The sequence below is a fragment of the Phacochoerus africanus genome, chromosome 16 (assembly GCF_016906955.1).
Source record: "Phacochoerus africanus isolate WHEZ1 chromosome 16, ROS_Pafr_v1, whole genome shotgun sequence".
Taxonomy (NCBI): Eukaryota; Metazoa; Chordata; class Mammalia; order Artiodactyla; family Suidae; genus Phacochoerus; species Phacochoerus africanus.
The window spans coordinates 29628871-29644001 of record NC_062559.1 but is presented as its reverse complement, the minus strand read 5'-3'; the positions used below and the strand labels follow the sequence as shown (position 1 = coordinate 29644001).

Genomic DNA, 15131 nt, shown 5'->3' with positions numbered 1-15131 from the left:
TACAAAACTCCTTAAGAACATTTTCATGCATTTATTTTAAATTTCAATTTCATTTCGAAAATGGCTATCTGTGTCCCTTTTAGTCTCTATATAGTAACATAATGCATGAGCTGACCTTTAAGGCTGCTTCTTAAAAAAAAAATAGAGGGTAAATGATTGCCACTTACTTACTTTTTTTTAGTAAATAATTGAATATTTAGTAAATATTAACTTGCCTCTAAAGTCTAAAGTTATCTGTATATCAAAGAAAAATAATTTTTTCCACATAATTATTCATTTCAAACCTTTACTCTTCTAACAATGTACTACTTCATCTTTTCTTTATATCTGTATGAGTATCAAAGAAAAAAAATTGGTTTTTTCCCACATCATCTATTCATTTCAAATCTTTACTCTCCTAACAATGTACTACTTCATCTTTTCTTTATATCTCATAAAGTTGGATGGAGCCATTATCCAAATTAGCTGTTATAACCAGAATATGATCTGTTTCTCTTTGGTGCCAGATTCCTGTTGGGGCAGGTTAAAAAGAGTGTGTGGTTTTTCCTCTCATTAGGAATTCATTTTGGCATTGATAACACTTCCCTGGTCTTTATGAGTCCTTGTGCTGCTGCTGACTTTCAGGTGGACTTCCCCAGTAAGGCCGCTTTCCCTCTTTGAGTGCTAGTTAAGCATTCACTCACAGGCCTCCCCTCAAAGGCCATTCCTTGCTGGAATGCAGGACATGCTCTCTCCCTGTTCCTGTTGACTTTTTTCACAGTCAAGATTACTCATCGCAGCTGAAGACTGAATAACAATAGATGGGAAACAGCTTCCACATTTTTCCATAGAACAAAACCTAACAGCTTTGCAGCCAACATTTACAAGGAAGAGTTAGAGAAACAGCCATCTTTTAGCAATCATTAGAGGCTGGGCACTACACAACATAGTGGCCCTGACACCACCCTCTTCTAAAATATCACGTTTGTTAACACACAACCTGTTCAAAGTATTTAGAAGTGAAATTTGGTAGAAGTAGAATTACGAAAACTCAACTTTGGGAAGACCTTTAGTAGTTTAATAACTTGCCAGCATAATTAAAATCATGACAGCATTTGTGACATTTTCCTTACGATATAGTTGAAATTGATCTTTTCTTCAAAAATCGTATTAGCTTTTTGCTATTAACAATAACAAAAGCCTGTGCTTTGTCCTTAATGTCTTCTCTCCACCTAGATAATCAACTCTAGGAGTTCCATCCTCTATTTCCCCTCTCCTCCTCTTGTGCTCACCCTCGTACTCCCTTTTCTAGACTGCCAGTAATTTTAATGTATCCTGTGCCCTTTCAAGTATGGTCCCAGCTTTTTCATTTCAAGTCATAATTTGACTTTTGATTGCATATGGAATGTAATGTAAAATGTCCTTTCCATTTTTGGATAGTGAATTTCCTTATTATTGCCACAAAGTAAAAGGACCGATTCAATTCATCTTGTGCTGCATTATCATAAGGTAAAGAGAGAAGCCCTCAATTTGGGAACACATAAAATACTTTAATTGCTAACAACTTTTTAAACATTCTAATTAATTATTAGAAAAAACAAGCCTCCCTTAACTCACAGCCAAGCACATTTTTAAAAATGAACCTTCTCTGGTAAACTGGAAACAATCAAATATTTGTATAATTGTAAAAATTTTATGTATTAACCTGTTGGCACAAATCTCTGTTCCAGAAAAAAAAAATAGTGATAATATTACGAAAGTTAAACATTTTTGCTTCTTATTTCAAAGCATTTGGGAAGCATTTCAGAAATGGTTGGGAATTGTTAAATTCTGCCTGCCTGCTTCTCCAAGTTGCCATCCACACAGTGGAGATATAAACCAGTGTCACCAAAAGCTCGCCCCCGACACACACCCCACAGATTCCTTCCTTGTGTTTAGATGTGAAATGTACCTAAAAGTTCCCTGACATTTTTCACCCCTTCCTCTGTGAAAAGAGGAGACAGTTGTGTCTTAAGCAGCGATGGAACTTGGGCAGCATGAAGACAAATGGCTTAGAAGAGGGCAGAATTCTTCCTGAAGCTTGGGTGCCCATACTAGGCATCTCGGCAGGGAGTCAACTCCCTCTGCTCCCCACCCCTGCTGGGATGATGCACTGCGAAAACATCTGCTCGCCTCAGAATGCCTCTCAGTGGCTTACAGCTGGAAAAATGTTGCCCCAGGTTTAAAATATCTGCCAAAGCAACCCAGTGCGAGTGAAACGCTTTCTCATTGCTCTTAGCTCCCTACGGGCGCTCCCGCCCTCTGCTGCCAGAACCTTGGGGATGTGCCTAGACCCGGCACAGAGCACATCCCCGCCAACCGCGAGCAGAACAAACCCTTGGCCGATTGCCAAGAGGCTCCCTCCCAGCCACCGCCCGCCCCCCGCCGCCAGTGCCTCCCCCCCGCCCCCCATACAATACAAGATCTTCCTTCCTTAGTTCCTTTAAATCACAGCCCAGGGAAATCTCCTCAGAGCCTTCATCCAGCCACGGGGCCAGAATGTCGGGGGGCAAATACGTAGACTCAGAGGTAGGATTGGGTGGGTGCGCTCTCGGCTCGGGCTCGCTCGCAAGGAGCGCTGCTTCTGCTATCTCCCACTCCAAATAGTCGAACTGCTTTGCTTGCCCCAGCCCTCTCTCGACTTTGGAGCACTCGCGCTGGCATTGCAGAGGAATGGGCCTGGGCGGGGAGGTGAAGAGGAGGCAGGAATGTTTTATTATGTTTTCTATTAGGAAGGGACACCCTAAGCTAGAAGATCGCGGAAGAGATGGTGCTTGAGGTCCTGAAGTTAGGTCTGCCGAACCGACGAAGCGTTTCTGAATGGCTCAGGGGTGCTGACTTAATGCAGGGACCCTCATGGTCTGGCCCCTGCCTGCTGGGAGGCGGAGAGCTAGAGCGCTGGGTGGGAGGTTATTCACCCGCAGTCCTGGGGACAATCCCCGCCAGGCGCCTGCACCGGCTGGCCCCGGCAGCGGGCGCGCGTCATGTTTGCACTTTCCGAACCTCTTGGGCCACCTCAGGAACTCTTCCCGCTTATCGGTGCCTTGCAGGGGTGTTGGGAGAGGGGCACACTTCCCTTCCCCCTGACACTATCTCCCTCCCTAACACTGTCTCCCTCCCTTTCCAACCACCTCCTGGCGCTCGGGCTCCGCCTGGGTGTGGAGACCTCGTTTTCCCAAAAGCAGCCGCCGTGCAGCGACCGGCCGACAGCCTAGGAGTGACCTAAGAGTGGGTGGGGGAAGCTGTGCAGGTGAGATACTGTTCTAGAGGAGTTTAGGGGGTCTGACACTCGGCTCCGCACAAAGACTGGGGATGCACAAAGACTGGGGAGTGGAGGGAGCTGCTGAGGGACCTAGAGCGAAGAGGGAGAATGAAATGCGCGGGCAGATGCAAGGGAGATGAGACGCAGCCAGGCAGCAACGAAAATAAGGTCACTCCGTGGGACCGGAGGTTCAAAAGGGATCTTAAGGATGAAACTAGAAGGGATTATGGAGAGAAAGGAAATGGGGGCCAGGGACGCGAGCAGGTGAAGCACTCGGGGAGAGGGTGGCGTGTCGGAGAGAGAGGCTGAAGAAAAGTCAGTCAGGTCCTCTCCCTTGTGGGGGTCTCGGCAGGGTGCTGCGGGCAAGGGCTTGCACAGAGCTGGGGCCAGGGCTGACCGGGCAGCGGAGTTTGTCCCGACCCCTGGCGGTGGCGGGCGGGGGAGGCAGGAGCTCCCTGCCTGGTACCGAGGGGTGTGGTGTCCTCTCCTCGATCCTCTTAAAAAGCTTGCGGCGCCAAGGAGTTTACTGTGCGCGGAGCCACCGCCTCTGAAGCGGTTAGTTCGATTTTAAGCTTCGAGGTTTGCCCCGCTGCCAGGCTGACTTTTCTGATTGCTGATTTTTCTTTTTGAAAATTTCTTCCCACTGCCGGTGCCACCCTCCCGTTGCTGGCCGTCCGCCCTCTACAGGGACATCTCTACACCGTCCCCATCCGGGAACAGGGCAACATCTACAAGCCCAACAACAAGGCCATGGCAGAGGAAATGAACGAGAAGCAAGTGTATGACGCGCACACCAAGGAGATAGACTTGGTCAACCGCGATCCCAAGCATCTCAACGACGACGTTGTCAAGGTAAGGTGAGGCAGGCGGCCAGCAAGAAAGAGTTTTGCCCCAAGGAGAGGCTGGCAGGGCAGGGCCAGATCTCCTCTGTCTGGCCAGCAGCCTGTGTATCTTTCCCTGTCTTTGCCACACACCCACCATTTTCTGGGTTTGACCTGCGGGAACTCCCAAGGTCCTCGGAAATGTTACATCTCTCCCCTTCCTCACCACCACCACCTTCTGCCTGTTGGTTCAGATGGAACTTAGCTAGCTTGAGTTTTGTAGGAGTTCATGTAACTGTGCCCTTCTTCTGGCAAATGTACTTCCAGATCTCAACAACAAACAGACCTGCACTCCTTGGGAGGGTGAGATATTTGCGCTGTCACCCTCTCTCTCTCTCAGTTTTCAGGTTGACTATCTAGTTAGAGTGGTACTCCACTGTACACAGAATTAAAGCAGTGAGGGTTTTATTATTTTTTTTTTGTACAGTCTTGATTCAAAGGTGATAATGGAATACTAAGTGGGAAGATTCCCTCAGCTAAAATTAAGATAACTTAAAGTGATTTTCTTAAAGTGGGTGGAAGGAAATGCTTCTGACTAAAGATGAAGTGTGTGTGGGGGGGTGTATGTGTGTGTGTAGAATATTTAATATTTAGGTGAAGGGTATTTTAACTGGAAAAACATGGCAGATATTAAACATAGGTAAGCATATTTATGCAACCAAAAACAGTATGTGCCTCCTAATTTCTCCCACAAACCTCTAGTTAGGTATGGAAAGTTACTTCTTTAGTGACTACTTGGGTAAGTTTTCCCGGAGTTAATGGGACATTCAGGTTGGAGTTCCTTTTTATGGAACAATTTCAGGATGTGTTTGCTGGGATTAAAAATAGGTTAATTGAATGGGATAAGGGCCAAACTTAGATCTGTCTGGGTGGTCAGTTCATGATTATCATTATGTTATTCAACTTTGACCCTTTTAGCAAACCTCATCAGAGGAATTTATTGCTTGAACCCATTTTGATTGGGAAATCATAGGCCTGAACCATCCTTGGCAAAGGGTTTCCTTTCAGGAATGGGAAAGGCCAAGGAAATTCCTAGCCTGGAAGTTTAAAGTGTAAAGACCCCCAGAGCAGGGGTGGATAAGCAGTTTCCACCTACCCAGCCTCCTATCCAGCATGGGAGGGGCCATACTTCAGAGAGTGTTCACATTTACGAATAATATATTTCAAAAAGGGGAACAATTTAATCTGTAACTGGAAGGAATATGTAACTGTCAGAATTGACTCTCTTGGCTTGCTGGTGGAGGAAAAAGGAAAATTGGAGCATTAGCAAGCTTTTCTACTAGCCAGATTATGGACTATTTAAAAGCAGCAGCAACAACAAAAGTGCCTTATAAATTAGAAATTAGAATTGCTAAAAACTATTTACTAAAAATATTACCTTAAAGGAGTAAAGGGCATTTTTTCTTTTTTCCCTTCTCATGTAGTCTTGGGTAAGAAGGAGAGGTACCAGGAAAAGAGGTAGATTTCAGAAAGGCCTAGCTTCATTAGAGCCTCCCTGTTGTTCCATTGCAATGTGAGTGGGATTCCTGGAGCAAGCAAACCTCCCAGATGAGTCAGAGGCCAGCAGTGTGGATGTGGGTCTCCACACACAGCATGACTAACTTGAGAAAGAAAGGCCCCACTGGGAAAAGAGACTTCAACACAGATGGAAAAAAAGCATAACTGGCTTAGTGGAAATAGCAGTTTACAAAATAGCTTTTCAAAGAGCAAATGTGGGGATCCTCGCATTAAAGAAATTAAAAGGAAGAGTTAGAGCAAGCTCCTGCTGGCTTAGAGAAAGCAAACCCCACCCTCTTGCTCATAGAACTATGAGCAAAACAAGACAATCAGACAGAAAAATCCACTTTGTGAAGAATTTGGTAGGCTCACTTACTCAGATGCCTTGCCTAGAGAGGCCTTCAGAGAATGCCCTGCAAAGAGAAAGCAAAAAGTACTAACTGCTGGTAGGACCAGCAAAGGGGGCCTGTAGCCAAGAGAGATTCCTATTGTATAATTTTTAATTTCAAGACCAAATGTAATGATAAAAACAGGGATACTCCTCTCCATGTTACTATGACAATAAATAATAAATTTCCCTAAATTTTACTTTTGATGACATAGACTTCTTAATAGATATCCAAAGCTTCACTCTTAATGCATGGTAGCTTAAAACTTCACATTATAATAAAGAAACGGTGGTCAACTGAATCTACTGTTAGAGTTACCAAATCAGGTAAGAAAAGGTCTATTATAAAAGAAAGCTGCTCTGTAAAAGCTGTCAGTTCTGTCCAATTATATAATCACTAGCCACTTGTCACTAACTCAATTTAAATTCCAGATAATTAATATTAAATACAATTTAAAACACAGTTCCTCAGTTACACAAGCTACATTTTGAATTCTCAACACTTAAGGCTAGTAGTACTGGACAGCAGAGATATATAATATTTCCACCATCATGGAAATTACTATAGAACAGCACCAAACAAGAGTGTTTGTTCTCTCCATGTTAAAAAGGTCCCCATACCAAGCTTAGAAACTTGTAGATAGAGAAGAAATGAAACACTGATGTACAATGTGAAGAGCAGATACTATACTGGTACGTACTACAGTGCAAGGAGCTACATACTACAAAGGGTAATTCCTAAAATAAATCCTAGCAATCACAAAAATTTGAGTTGGTGAAGACAAAATGCATACAGATTAAAAATACATACATATAAACACAATATCACAACAGTAATCACTGCCAAATGGTAACTAATTGGTCCTTTTTGCTTTGACTGTCAGGAAACATAACTAGATTTTAAATTTCATTAATCCATGTTACTTACACTCTCCTACATATGTTTGAATTTTCTCTTTCTCATTCAACTGGCATGCTGTTTTATGTGGTCTCTATTGTAAACTTTCTCATCATCATTTTGGAAACAGACCAAATATATACTATAACAAACCAAAAAGTAAGTAGTATTGAATATTGCATAATAAGGTTTTTTTTAAAGTGAATCATCTTTATCTTGGTAATCATTCTACAATATGGATCTATATCAAGTCATCATGTTATACACTTTAAATATTATATTTGTCAATTATTCCTCAATAAAGCCTTTTAAAAGTGAATGGTATGGATATTAAGTGTTAGACCCTACTGTGGGGAGGGCAATAGGGTGAGAGAAAAAGGATACATTATAGATAGTTTAATGGAGAAGGGCATGAAGGAGGTGCAATCTGAGTTGGGTCAAAATGGACAGATGGAATGCAAATAGCTGAGAAAAGTACAAGAGGACATTAAAGAAGTTCAGTTTTGGTTTGGTAACTGACAAGGCATAGAGATGGGAATGTCTCACAAAGAGCATTAAGTCTGGAAGGATAAGTAGCCCATTTTTATTGAAATTAGAGTTCATATGGCATAGTGGTAGGTCACAGAAATGAAAAGACTAATTGTGGCCAGGTAATAAAGTCCTGAATCCAGTATTCTTGATAAGTTTGAACTTTATCATGTCAGCAGTGAGAAGCCAGGAAGACCTCAAATTTGGGATGCCATGATGAAGGTGGGCTTTTTGGAAGATGACTGGTTAAGGTATAGGATATAATCAAAGGTAGCCAGTTTGGATGAGGAGTAAGCCAGTCTGGATGAGGAGCAAACAGTTATGGTGTAATTGCATCATGGTCCAGACATGAAATGAAAAGGACAGGAGGTAATGACACTGCGAATAAAACCACATAAGCACAAAATGACAGAATTTTAGAACTGGAGGGGAATACAATGGTTACAAGTACAAAATTAACCTCCAATTTTTTTTTTTTTTTTGGCTTTTTAGGGCCGCACCTTAGGCATATGGAAGTTCCCAGGCTAGGGGTCAAATCAGAGCTGTAGCTTCTGCCCTATATCACAGCCACAGCAACATGGGATCTGAGCTGTGTCTGCAATCTACACCACAGCTCATGGCAACACTGGATCTTTAACTCACTGAGCAAGGCCAGGGATCGAACCTGAATCCTCATGGATACTAGTTGGATTTGTTACTGCTAAACACGATGGGACCTACCAATTCCTCTTTTTTAACATTAAGAAAAATTTAACAGTTAAAAAAGTTTAAATTTTTATCCAGGTTTATACACGGTTACTGTCCAAAATAGATATTTTTGAAATATATCATAAGGGAAGAATAATCAAGATTATGTGATGTTCATGGACTATTGTCAGGAGAGAAGAAATGAGATGATTCTGAAGCTAGCCCTGAGACAAATTAGTACACCTGGAGGAGATCTTTGTTGAAAATAAAAAATTTGTAACTTTCTTTTCTAAAACTTGAATGTAATGATTCTTAAATAGACACAGATACAAAATTTTCTTTAGCAATCAAGAAAAGACACGTGCAGAGTTCCCACTGTGACACAATGGGATCGGTGGTATCTCTGCAGTGCCAGGATGCAGGTTTGATCCCCAGCCTGGCACAATGAGTTAAAGGACCCTACGTTGCCACAGCTGTGGCTCAGATCTGTGCATGTGCACAGTAATCAGATCAGTTTGGGTTTGATAATGGCCTAATGCCACTATGATCACTTTCAGCTATAAAGCTAGATTCTAGAGCAGTTAGTGATTAATATCAAATAATAGTGATTTTAAATGTTATGTTTTCTTTATACACTTAGAATCAAAGCAAACATTTAAAAGATCAGATTATCCCAAAACATTCAGTACCATGTTAATAGTCTCTTCTGTTGGAATTGGATTTGGTTTGGCTTGTTTGTTGAGGAGATAGTCTCACAAAATGATGATTGGTATTCTGCCACACATGAGATTATGCATAGAATTCAGAATCTAAATCTTGTAAAAAAAAAAAATCTATGGTCATGTTCGGTGGGGAATTATTCTCACATCACTGAGCAAATAACCATATTAAAAAGGCAAACATCATTCATTCTTAAATGTCTGAAACACTTTCAAGTTTAATCAACAATAATATACATTTTAAATGCTTCTTAAAAAAATGTATGTTTTCTTTCTTCATCTCCTAATGGTGGTCAAAAAATATTGAAGAATTAGCTCAACTTTTATTCTTTTTTATTTTTATTTTTTTCTTTTTTTGGCTTCACCCACAGCACATGGAGGTTCCCAGGCCAGGGGCTGAATTGGAGCTACAGCTGCTGGCCTACACCACAGCCACAACTCGGGATCTGAGCCGCGTCTGCAACACACCACAGCTCACGGCAACACTGGATCCTTAACCCACTGAGCGAGGCCAGGAATTGAACCCACAACCCCATGGTTTCCAGTCAGATTCCTTTCCTCTGTGCCACAATGGGAACTCCTCAACTTTTATTCTAACAATAAAATTTCATATTATTTATTAAAAGTTAGGGAAAATACACCAAATATTCTTGAATTATTAAAAAGTTCATAATGTAGGTTATTATTCCAATTAACAGCAGTGTTGGCTACATTTTAAAGGGATTTAAAGTAAGAACAGCTGCAATGGTAAGCAGCATCTGGAAAGTCCAGTAATTTCAGAAACCATCTGCTTATGCATCCTACCCACTCAAGTCCATAAAATATCAAACACTTTCATATTCCAAATGAAATTGCTTTTTAGTTTGCTCTACTTTTAAACATAAGTTCTCATTCTCTATGGCGAAATGTTCAGAGTGAGCTGGTCCCTAGGAGAAAAGGGCTATGTGAACTGATCTATGTGATCCTGGGCCCTTTCATGATCCTCTGGCCAGATTTGCAGCAGGAAGAGTAGGGCTACTATTTTCATACAAAGATGATTTAGGCCAAGAAACACACACTCTTTTCCGTGCTCTGGACCTTATACATATATCGTCTATGTTCCTATACACTAAGGTCCTGGAGAAAACGATTTGCATACTACTTTTAAAAGAAGTTTTCTGAAAAAGGAGCCCTCAGCTTCTATAAATATGCTTAACCATAGGTGCTCAGAGGCACCTTGACAGAATAGAAAGAGTATTATGCCAAGAAATGAAATTTTTGCAACTTTTGTAACTTTCTTTTTTAAAATGTGAATGTAGGAATTCCCATTGTGGTGCAGCAGAAATGCATCCGACTAGTGTCCATGAAGATGCGGGTTCGATCCCTGGCCTCGCTCAGTAGGTTAAGGATCTGGCATTGCTGTGAGCTGTGGTGTAGGCTGGCAGCCACAGCTCCAATTGACCCCTACATTGGGAACTTCCATATGCCACAGGTGTGGCCCTAAAAAGAGAAAAAAAGAAAAAAGAAAAACAACAGTGAATGTAATGAGATATATAGACACAAAATTCTGTTTCTTTTAAAGTCAAGAAAAGGCATGCACCTAGTAATCATATCAGTTTTGGTTTCAACCTAAAGGTCAAATGCTTTCATCGTCTCTTTCAAATGAAAAATGTCCAGTCCTGTTGGTGTGGGACTGGATACCAAGGATGGAGGGCGAAGGATGTCAGGACAACAGATTCCTCTTCCTTAGTAGGCACTGAGGGTGGAGTTTATAAACAAAGAGTAAACTTGATTGGCTAATAAAACCTAATAAGCACCAGCTAATAATAAGCTAATAAGCTATCTTAGGCTTCTATGCTTCAACTTTTCTAACTATAAGGAAAAGAATGAGAGCTATCCTCATATAATAGCATTCTCCCCAAACCCATTCACCTTTCAATAAATGATTATTATATATCTACTATTGTATGTTCAGTGCTACAATATGGAACAAGATAGATATGAGCACTGCTCACACAGAGTTTATAGTAATTTCCTTGCCTCTCTTCATGCATTTTCCTTTGAAAACTTTGGCTGAAATTTTTTTACCAAATTCTATTGTCTATTAAAACTTTAAAACCTTCAGGGCTTAGTTTTTTAAAATGCCTCATCTATAATGCCTTGAATTGTTCCTAAGCTAGTAAATAAGGCTAGGAGAAAATAAGGGGCATATGTTTTTTAAACAATTTGCCCTTGCTTCAGTCCTATAAAAACTGTAATTAGCTTATGGAAAGTATTTCACTTCTTCTCTGATATTCCCTCCTTCCATATTGGTGCTCAATTTTTAATCTTCCTGTTGAAAAAAAATAAAATTTCAGCCTCATAAGCTCTTTACAAATCCAAGCAGGCTCTCATATTTGCCTGGACATCAGAATCATCAGAGGAATTTTTAAAAATACAGATGACTGGGCCTACTGAGATCTACTAAATTAGAATATCTAGGGATGGGGCCTAATCTAGGGCCTAAATTAAGCTCTCTAGATTATAAAGTCAAGCTTAGAAATGATTGTTCACAAAGGTGGTTTAAAGATACACATCTCTATATTTCGACCCTAAGAGAACAGATCAATCACATTGTGAAATTCTAGATGAGGTTCTCCCTGCCAGAAGAATACTTGGTTAAGTCAGTTTAAATGTTCCAGGGAGGGTTTTTTGTTTTTGTTTTTTCTTTTTTTTTGTTTTTTCTTTTTTTTTTTTTTGTCTTTTTGCCATTTCTTGGGCCACGCCCACAGCATATAGAGGTTCCCAGGCTAGGAGTCTAATCAGAGCTGTCACTGCTGGCCTACACCAGAGCCACAGCAACACCAGATCTGAGCTGCATCTGTGACCCACACCACAGCTCACGGCAAAGCCAGATCCTTAACCCATTGAGTGAGGCCAGGGATAGAACCCGCAACCTCATGGTTCCTAGTCGGATTTGTTAACCACTGAGCCACGACGGGAACTCCCCAGGGGGTTTTGAAACACCATAGAAGGTTCCCAGATCAGCCTTGCTCAATGATCCTTCATCCCTTGAGGCCACTTGGGTTTATAGCCAACCACAAGCTTGGAGCCTCAGAATGACCTAGGAGTGAGGTTGCCATGTGTTCTAGGTTGTCCCATGCAGACCAGTTAATATTCATCAGCCCTGAGTAACTATTAATAGTGCCCCTTCCATGCTCAAAAGTGTCCCAGTCCTAGTTTGGAATAAAAATGGTCATGAGTAAATTGGCAATGACCTGTCGCTAATTTCTATACCTGGAATACATCAGAAGTCCCTACTTGCAGTATTCTTTTAACAAAATGGACATATTTTCCACATTCTAGGAATGTCATGCTTTTCTTTCCTCTCCAGTCTCCAGTATCACCTCTCTCTTATCTTTCATTGAGACATCAAACTATCCTAACTTAGAGGAGGAGCTCTTAAGGGCCAATCTACTCTATCCTCAGACTTTGGTTTCTTTCCCTGCAGCTCAGGGTTAATGAAACTGATATTATTCCATCGCATATTTTGTCAACTACTCAATCAAAGATCAAAATGTTTAAAATAGTTTTAACTTTTTTTCAGTTAGTTCAGGAAACATAAAATGGCATGCTTTCATATGAGCCATTGTTTAAGGTGGGGGAAGTGTTTTTAATTTTGCCTTAAAGGAAATCTGCATGACCCATGTACTCTGCAACTACCAAGGGAATTTAACTGGTAAAACAGATTTACACCTGCAAAGAATACATATTTCCTGCCTCTCCTATATTGATATTTTAGATATAAAATATATTTTGTTTTCTTTATAAAACCTTGAGAAGATGTCTTTTGTTGTCCATTATTTCATACAGAGGAAATACATATTCCTCAACTTCCTCTTGGCCATTGTTAGCTACTTGGGTAATTAAGAGCCAGGTATTTTTAATTTTGAAGAGGCTTAAATAAGTTTTGATGGTATATATATGTGCTTAATGTACTATCTCATAGCAATTTAAAAGTGGAATTTTTTCAGGCTCATTCAATATATAAGCCTTTCTTGAGCCCAGCAAGGACATTACAATATAAATGGACATTGATAGATTCTATATAAAAAGATAGATTGCATCTAGAGATTGCACTGGGTCATCTCATTATTTGATGCATGCATCAATCACAATTTCTCATTTATAATGAAGAACTGAAAAAAATATGCTGATTTCTGAGCCCAAATAGTGAGAAAGTAGGATATTGAGAGGAAAAGGATCAAAAATAAAGGACAAGTCCCTTTCTGCCTCCTCTGCGATGCATTCTGTGCTAGACTGGGCTTTGCACATAGCAATTCCAAGATCCCAACATCCATTGCTTTGTACAGTGCTGCCATGTCTGATGATGCAATCAGGTTCAAGCACTGACTGAGTATTAACTCTCAGCTCCTGCCTCCTAGAGTTTATCAGGAAAACACATACATGTAAACAAATCTGAGTGAGTTCATGTAACTTAGAGATGGGCTAGAGTTGGACACAAAGCAGAGAGTTCTCATTAATATCCAAAGCTGAATGCCAGGCATGTGTTGCAGGAAAGGGATTCCAGCACAGGGAGAAGCAGAAGCAAAGGTCCAGAGACCTGAGGGAAGCTAGTATGTTCTGGGCACCAACAGCAGGTCTGTGTAGCCAGAACAAGGGACACAAGAGGGAGCCAGATTAGCAGGGCTTCCTATGCCCAGCCAAAGTTTTTGTCCCTCTGTAGGTTGCAGCAGTCCACAGAGGTGTTTTCAGGGCAGGAAATGACCTGATGAGGTATGGACCTCTGCTAACACAAAGAGCTAACTGGAGTGCAATGGGGCAAACCAAGAGATGCCAAATGTGCAGGGGGAAGTGAAAGAGGACATGGAGCTTCCTGCGGCATGTTCTACTGGCAAGCTTGGTGGCATAGATTATTTTATTTATTCCTCTAATGGCCCTTTAAGAAGGTGCTACTATTCTCAATGATATTCATTTATTAGATATGGAAATTCAGGCCTAACCATTTGCTCAGGATGGGTAGGGAGTGTTAGAGTCAGAATTTGAACCCAGACAGTGAGACACGAGGACCAAGGTTTTTAACAACTATTCCAGGGCCTCTCTGTAATAGATCATGATCCAAGCAAACAGTAGTGTCATCATAGTGAGGAAAGAGATAACTGTGTTCTCATACTGGGGTCTCATACTGCATTTTGCAGGGGGATTCCAGACCTGGTCTATTTTCGGAGTGACAGGGCTGCAGTTCTGAGGTCAGACTTTAGGTCCTGATAGGTGAGGTGGGGAAGGAGAAGGAAGGACCAATGTAAAGAGTAAGATAAAACCCCACATCTCAAGAAACAAGTTGGGTGAGCTCCTAGCAAGTCAGGGAGGGGTAAACCCCAAAGACTACAAGTGGGGTACAAAGTGAGGAGGTGTCCCAATGATTAGAAGTGGAATACACAATCAGAACCAGACAAGCTGCAATGCTGTCATGTTGACTTACATGAGTCTTTAAAGCACCATGACTGCCCAGGTTGGCCATAGCTCCTGGGCTGCTGCTGTTCCTGCCTGGATGTGCAGGGAGGGGTAGGTGAAGCAGGTCCTGACAGGCACTTTACATTTCACAGCTTCATCTAAAATCCTCAATTTGCCTGTTCAAGTTCTACAGATATTCGTGCCATTACGACAGTACATTGTAAAAACAGGATACAACTGAGAAAAACCCTAGTTTTACGCTAGTGGGAGAAATGCCTATTTAATCCTGAAAGTAGTTTCTCTGAGACTTCCTCCCTAGTGATTACATGTTTATGCTCAAAAACAAATACCAGAAGTAAGGAACAGACTTAATAGTGCATTTTACAAGGTATCATTAATCTCTCAAAAGAACAATTAAAATGTTCCATCAATCATGGCTTACTATTTGCCTTTTCTATATTATTAGCAGTAATGATATATAACTGGAAATGGGCATACCAAAACATGTCAAGGGGAAATGGGATTGTAGTCATTAGATCTCATAGCAAATTATTTTGGTTAGGTTAACAGATGCCTCTATTTCATTTGTTCTTGAGTGTCAGGCTTTTTAGTAGGGAAATAAATTGTTTGTCCAAAGAAGTTAATAACCACTAGTTCACCAAAATATTTGGGCAAGCCACTCTACTACTCTAGTTATAAAGGTAGGAATAAGAGTCATTCTCAAATAAGGTATTCCCAGAAAGGCCATTCAGCAAACATTTAGTAAGTACTAAATCCTGGTGCACCTGAGGCTGCACCACAGCCATCTGCCAAGGCTCAC

At 41.2% G+C, this 15131-nt stretch overlaps 1 protein-coding gene across 3 annotated transcripts in view; it reads left to right on the top strand.

Annotated features, from left to right (window-relative positions):
* The first annotated feature begins 2239 nt into the window (after window positions 1-2239).
* CAV1 (caveolin 1) overlaps window positions 2240-15131 on the top strand; it is a 34512-nt gene continuing 21620 nt past the window's right edge. Inside the window, exons 1-2 of one of the 3 annotated variants that reach the window (XM_047763232.1) lie at window positions 2240-2547; window positions 3968-4132. In XM_047763232.1, the coding sequence (XP_047619188.1) occupies window positions 2518-2547; window positions 3968-4132 (195 nt within the window). In that variant the 5' untranslated portion in view covers window positions 2240-2517. Of the gene's footprint in view, window positions 2548-3137; window positions 3269-3746; window positions 3836-3967; window positions 4133-15131 lie in introns of those variants that run through there. The other 2 variants (XM_047763235.1, XM_047763233.1) reach the window with 2 other exon arrangements.